We start from the raw sequence: 7452 nt of genomic DNA, 5'->3' as shown, positions 1-7452 counted from the left end.
TCCTGGCTGATGCTCACTCATGCATGCGGAGGAAGTTGCGCAGTAGGTACTATATCTTCATGCATCTGGCTTGGATACTCCTTTGAAACTGTGGCACATAGAGAAGAATGTTAGCCATATTCTTGACATTAGATTCGTGGAGCCGGACGTTGCGGCCCGCCGAACAACAAAAATTGTCTCGATTATTGTTTCTCTCTGAGAGTAGGTAGAAGAAAGGGGCTGCGAGAGCAGCCCCAACAAAGAACTAGTCGCTGTATTACATGTGCAAGAGACCGTGACAGATTGGTATCCATACTTTGCCGGTCTGCCTCCGCCAATGGGTTTGACCAGTCGTTTAGCCTCACTACCTGCTCTCTTATGAATGAAAATAATAGACCACGCTGGCCTTACTATTCCCCCCCCCCCCCCCCCCCCCCCCACACACACACACACACACACACACCCCACCTCTATAAAAAGCAGCCATAATAAGCCCAAAGAAGCAATCAAGCTGATCTTAGTAGAATACCACGTCTCAAGTTTAGCATGTCTCCAAGCACAGCCATGGCCTCCAAGCAGATAGTGTATATGAATAACGGACAGGGGGAAACAAGCTATGCCTGCAACTCCCAAATTCAGGTATCTTTTCCTATCTTGATTAACCCACCATTCCGTAGCCTGTAACATATGACTATTGGCTTCTTAAATTAAATTGTTTCATCGCGATCAACTTCACAATATAGCTTATTATACTACTGAGGTTGAAAGGAAATTCTTTGTAATTTAAGAAGCAAGGCAAAAAAGAACATTTAGCAAACAGATTAAACCAGATTTTCTAAAGAATTAGAACTCGACTGCAGGGCGGTGCGCAGAACAAGATGAAGCCCCCGATAGAAGCGGCCATCAACGATTTGCGCAGCAGCACCACCAGCTTGCTCCCCGCACAGATGCTGATCGCGGACTTGGGCTGCTCCTCTGGCCCAAACGCGCTAGAACTGGTATCGGTTGCCGCTGAGGCCATCAAGAGACACTGCGATAAGCTCCAGCAGCCACCGCCAGAAGTGTGCTTGTTCCTAAACGACCTACCTGGCAATGACTTCAACATCGTGGTGAAGAGCTTGCACACACTCCGCCAACGTAGCAGTTCTACTGTTACGACCGGCGTCATACCGGGGTCGTTCTACGAGAGGCTTTTCACTACTGGCTCAATGCATCTTTTCTGTTCGTCCAACAGCCTGCATTGGCTCTCAGAGGTATGCGTTTGGTACACTCCATGGATTTATTTTTTTGCATTAGTTGTCCATTATGTAAGAAAAACATATTTTACAGGTGCCTGAAGTTCTTTGGAAGAACCAGATTCCGGCATACGACATCGATGAGAATGTTAGGCGTGAAAGGCTCCCTATAGTCATTGAAGCTTATGCCCAGCAGTTCAGGAAAGACTTCAAAAATTTCCTAAAGCTTAGAGCCACGGAATTGGTCGAAGATGGCCATATGGTTCTTTCCCTTATAGGCAGGCGTCCTAATGACTCCACCTCTGAATTCTCTGATCTTTGGGAAATCGTTGCTAAGATTCTACGTGCCATGGCCTCAGAGGTACATCTCTTTATTATTATTTTCTATCATATCATTCTATCGTTTGGTAACAACTATTTAGACTCCTATCTTGTTTTTGGAAATTTACCTTTGTGTTGTATTGATAGGGTGTGATCGACAAGGCAAAGTTCGAATCTTTTTATGTGCCGATGTATGCACCTTCCGACCAAGAGCTGAGGGATATCATCCAAGAAGAGGGGTCCTTTTGCACCAAGGATTTGATGGTGCATGACTTAAAAATATTTGTAGACAAATCGACCATCAACGCAAGCTGGGCACTAAACCAAATCAGGGCCGTATTTGAGCCGATAATTGTGCAACACTTTGGAGACGTGATGGATGAGTTTGTGAGGACCGCGGAGCAGCGCTGGAGCCAGGAGGGAAGCTTGCAGGACGAGTTTGTCAGACACCAAACAGTCGCGTTTATCATGTCATTGACGAAGGCATGATGATGAGCTCTGGCGGGTTCTTTACTGCTTGTTTTCCGATGGTACACCGTATTGATGAGATTCAACATTTACCGTCTTTCAGGCAACAACTATAGAAACAGGAGGCATATTGGATGCAATAGTCATTAGTCATTAGACACGTAAGGTGTACTAATGCACTAGGACAGCTTACTAATTCCTGTATTCTAAATAAGACATGAAAATGTGCTATACGCTTATGTTTTCCTTCCAAATGATACAAATTCAGTTAAATTAAGACACAGAACATCTCGAGTTACGTACCGAAGATATCCACATGCTTGCTCTCCTTTCTTTGAATTTCTCCAGATTCAAGAAAGTGGGTTAAGTTATGTGTTGTGCTTACAAACATGTGACGAGCGGTTAAGCTTAAAAGCATGCAGTTGATGGTCAAACTTCCAAACCACTTTTGGTCTAACCCTCTGCAAGTCATAGAAAGTATGACGTATCAGCACACTAGTGGAGAATGGGCCTATTGTCGTGGGCCGTAAGAGCCTTTTATCTCGACCGGCCAGCCGGGACAACAGGAGCGCGACAAAAGGCCCAACATTTTGTCCCAGCCCGCTTACCAGCCGAGACATAAGGTCCACCACGTGGCAGCCGCGGGGCGCGCAGGGGACACCCCCTTTTATCGCGGCTGGTAACACATGCCGGGACAAAAGACCCTCTACGTGGCGCGTGCAGGGCGCTGCTCCTTTAGGGTTTAAGGGATGCAGCCACCCCCAACACCCCCCTTTATTTCATTTTTCATTTCAAAATAAAAAATTCATATATTTGTACGCTACTACAATCTGTACACGTTCATGCATTATATACAGATCGAGCAAACAAATATTCGTAGCAAAAGTCTATTCGTAGATTTTCCTTACATATTCATGGAGCTCACGACTACCGGGACTAGAGCCCGTCGTCTATTCGAACTATTACACGGGGATCATCAGAAGCGCCTATTTGGATTAAACAAGATGTTTTCATCTATTATTTCTCTCATCAGAAGTCCCGCCACTTTCTCCGCAATTGCTAGTAGGTGTTGGTGTGGTTGGAGCTTCTCCCGCATGAACTCGACCTATATAGGAAAATGAGATGAATATGACTATATCAATCTTGATAACGAAATATTGACGATAATAAATTAAAGTTGTGAAGTTATTGCTTACGTTGAATCTATTATCGTCATTCTCAGTGGTTAACATGTGAATGGATTCGCAAACGTAGTATCCACATAGATTTGTCCCTTGTGGCTGGGCACACGGTACATGAGTAAATGTTAGATTCTCTGCGAAGTTACCCTTACCTTAACCACCTTCTTGAAGCTTCTCCAAACCCTGCCAGGCAAAAAAAATGATTGAATGAGTGGATAATTAATTGATATCTCACGAAAGATATAGCGCGACAATGATTGAAATTACCTCTGGAGCAACTGCTGCAAGTTGCGGAACCCTTCCAGGCCTCTACTCAATGGGTCCCTTACTTCAACTACTCCCTTATCAACTTGAATGTCTAGCAGAATCCAGTGGAAACTGCACATATTTTTATATATATACGTCATGAATTACACTTAACATCGATCGATAAAAATTGAATGTCTACAACAGAGTAAGACCCTCAGTTGTAGTTGTAAGGAAACAATATTGAATCACATAAATTTTGCTCCATTATAAACCTTAGTAGGTTTCCCCCCGTTTCTTCGTCTTTATCCCTTACCGTGTTATGATGTACTTTATCTGGGTATATAAACCCAATATTGGTTATCTTCTTTCTTCTACATTCATCGATTTTCAGTCTACATAAGAGAGTACATAAGGATATAATGAGTATATGCAATGAACATGAACAACTGAATAAACGGGAACTTATATGTAATCAACAACTTACAAGCAATAGCAACTCATGAGAGATTTGTCGAGGGCGTCTAAATTGAATAACTGTCAGAGTTTGGAAATCTCGATATGGAGATCCTCCCTTCGGAAGTAATATTCATACGAGATATTCGCCACGATGTATCTTTGGTTCTCCTTGCACGCATCAAGGTACCACTGATGCAAATTCCGCATATATGTTAACAGTTCTTCTAGCCACTTTCTGCTGACCAAGTCGACCATGTATACAAATTTAGGGGCTATATCAGCAATGGGTAGTGCAACATCTTGGGAACTCGGCAATTCTTCCACAGTATAATTCATTTGAGCCGCTAGCGCCGCAGCTGCTTCCATATCGAAACCACCATGTCCCTGGTACACCGAGGGAACATCTAACACTTTGAGGGGTGGGATTGATTGAGTGGCTTGTTCTCCGAGCTGGGGAACATCCTTTATTTTTCTGCTTGTTGTCGCTTGTTTGGCCTTGAGGGGTGCACTTTTTGTACTTGATTTCTTCCCGGCTACACTTTTAGTTGATGATTTGCTCGTGCTAGCACTATTCTTCTCTTTGCTCTGCTCAATTACCTTCGCAAGTGTGCATGTATAGTCATCCTTCTTCTCATGTAAGTCATATTGCGATGGTGTGTTCAGAAAATTTTCAAGAGCATATGCTTTTTGCTTGTCGGTGTATGGTGCTGGGGGCTTGGGTTTTTCCTTATGAAAATGTTCATGCAGTTGTTTCTTTACAACGGCCTCATTTTCCTCGATAGTAAGATCGTAAGGATGGGGGGAGGAACCTTTGGTACTCTTGGGAGGGGCGACAGTCGACGGATAGGACTCTTGACACGCTTCCGCTTGGGTGCCTGCCGAGTCTTAGTGGGCGCAGGCGGCGGCGAGGACGGCTGTGGAGATGGAGATGGACTAGGGATGTGGTGGTCGTACTCATGGGGTGATGGCGACATGTGACCACTCGGAGGAGGTGATGGTGACTTGCGGCCACTCGGAGGAGGTGATGGTGACCTGCGACGACAAGTAGGGGGTATCCAGCCTGGAAGCCTTATGTTTTTCTTCTCCCAAAGAATGATGTCACCCAGTACGTCTCCGAGTGTAAGCTGACCTTCACGTCCAGGGATTTCAAGCTGCGATGACTCAAACAACGGTACAATTGAATCCACCCCGACACGAGCATAGCTAGCTGGAATCTCATTGCCATGACATAGTGCCGGCTCACCTTCAGATCCTAATGTAGGTAAAACAAAGCCGACCGCCACCTTAAGAGATAGGTTCCTGAACACCTCATGGAGATCACAAGGTGTATGCTCCTTGATTCCATCCACGGGGTAGCCAGGACCGCCATCTATCATCTGTGTACATTCAGGCGGGGCCTCCGAGTCAGCCACGCTGCTTTGCCGCTGAGATATGCCAGCGGTATTATCTGGCTCGCGCCGTCCTTTAAGTTCGTCAATCTCCCGCTGCTGATGGTCAAGTCGGCGTTGGAACTCGGTTAACCGGTCATTCTGCACCTCCTGCTGGCGTTGTTTTGCTCTCGCTCGGCTTCTATAAGTCTCCACGCTGCTGGGAAACCCAATTGACCACAGATATCTAGGGCCGAGGCCTCTTGTTCGTCCTCCCTTTTCGGGATTCCCAAGGACAAACGTCAGCAAGTCATTCTCTCTATCGGAAACAAACTTCAATTTTCCTGATTTAATATCTGCCGTCACTTGAAGCCATTTTTCCATGGGTACCTTAACCTTGCTGTCACTTTGAACAAGGTTCCATGTCCGCATGTCATACTCACACCTCCGGTTGTGCATAACCAAACCGAAACCAAAAACTGAACCGAAAAAACCTAACCGCAACCGATTTATGGTTTTTATAGTTTATGGTTACAGTTTCAATTAGTAAAACATCAAACCGAAAGTCCCTCGGTTAATTCAGCTTTTAACTAAAAAATCGCGGTTAAACCGAAAGAAAACCGAACACCTAGCCAGCAGAAAATCCCAATTTTTAGGCTAGCCCAACTTCGCGTATAACATTAATATAATGCCTAAAGTGAGTGGACTACACGTAAGCTGCATCAGCGTGGTGGCTATGGTCTTGATTGTACGCATGTGCAGCCATACAAAAATACATGTATATTCTGTTTCGTTCGAAATTCCTTTTTTTTTTCTTGTCTCTCTTGCAGAATCTTTTGTACGATCTAACAAAACATAAAAAATAAAACATATGACCATAAAAGTTAGTTTTGAATCCAAAATTCGTGTCAACTTTGGTTAGTTTGGTTATTACCGAAACCAAACCGTAGTTTAATGGTTATTACCGAAACCAAATCGTATTTTTATACGTAACCGTATTAACCGAAGTATTGAAACTATATTTACCGTATAACCGAACTAACCGAACTGAATTAACCATATTAAGCGAACGCATTGCCGGACTCACACCCATGCGCAAGGAACCAATTTCGAGCCCTCAGGTCCCAGTTTTCTCGGATGGGTTCTGGAGTGACCCCATTCCGCTGCATCAAAGCCTCTTGTTCAGCCCACTTAGGCATGACTTTTTTGTAGCCCCCTCGCCCCGTTTTATGGTGATATTCCTTTTCACTTGCATTCTTCTTGTTTTTCTTTGACAATGCCTATCGTACTTCACAAATGCATCCCAGTTATGCTCCTGCTAGGGCTAGATAGCCTTTGAATTTTGGAGGTGCGTTGTCCTGCTTATAATTTGCCCATAATCTTCCACTGCCAGAATAGTTCCCCCAACTTCTGAAGAGCCCACTTCTTCACTAGCGTCTTCTCCTTGTCCATCTCAATCTGCGATTGCAATTCTGGCAGGGTGAAATGTGCCATGAGGTCGTCAAAAAGCTTGCCTTTGAACCTATCAGCAATAAACTCACTTTCGGGCATCTCTTTGCTCTTGTTCCATTCTGTAACACTGATCGGGATGCGATCCCTAACCATAACTTCGCACTGATTTTTAAATGTCGTTGCGGCCTTTACGGGTTCCAACGGTTCGCCTTTAGGTGATATAAGTGTAATTGTGAAGTGGTCATTTTTGCCCAACTTCTTTGCCGAGCCTCATTTGTCCAACTTATCTTGGGAGGCCTAAAAGAATAAACATTAATTAATTCATATACATGGTCATATAGAATTCCATTAATGGCTCTAGTGATCATATACATGTATATATACCTCGCCATCACCGGAGCCCTCGGCTTCTGCATCAACGAAGTCGTCGTCTTCTCCATCAACGGAGCCGTCGGCTTCGCGGATTATGTCCTCGGCAATGTCTTCCTGTTCGAATTCTCGATGGAATGGATACATTGTTTTTGCAAAATATTAATCGATAAGTACATGATTAATTTTGAGTAGGGGTTCATAATAATAATAATGTCGGCGTAACGTAGAGGAGAGAGGGATGCCGCTGACGATGTAACGTAGGGGGTCATCGTAATGTACAGGGAAAGGGGGATGCTGGTGACCACATAATGAACGCAGGGGGTCGTTGTAACACACGGGGAGAGGGGGATGTTAGTGACTACATAGCGATGG

The 7452-nt window shown here is 44.5% G+C and overlaps 1 protein-coding gene across 1 annotated transcript; it reads left to right on the top strand.

The window, feature by feature from the left end:
* The first annotated feature begins 525 nt into the window (after positions 1 to 525).
* On the top strand, positions 526 to 2276 carry LOC124683524 (inactive anthranilate O-methyltransferase 1-like). Its single transcript, XM_047218024.1, has 4 exons — positions 526 to 618; positions 840 to 1232; positions 1309 to 1575; positions 1683 to 2276. The coding sequence occupies exons 1-4, from the start codon at positions 526 to 528 to the stop codon at positions 2022 to 2024; spliced, it is 1095 nt and encodes a 364-aa protein (XP_047073980.1). The 3' UTR covers positions 2025 to 2276.
* Positions 2277 to 7452: the final 5176 nt, after the last annotated feature.

This window comes from Lolium rigidum, chromosome 1, assembly GCF_022539505.1.
Source record: "Lolium rigidum isolate FL_2022 chromosome 1, APGP_CSIRO_Lrig_0.1, whole genome shotgun sequence".
Classification (NCBI taxonomy): Eukaryota; Viridiplantae; Streptophyta; class Magnoliopsida; order Poales; family Poaceae; genus Lolium; species Lolium rigidum.
This window is presented reverse-complemented; position numbering and strand designations above follow the sequence as displayed.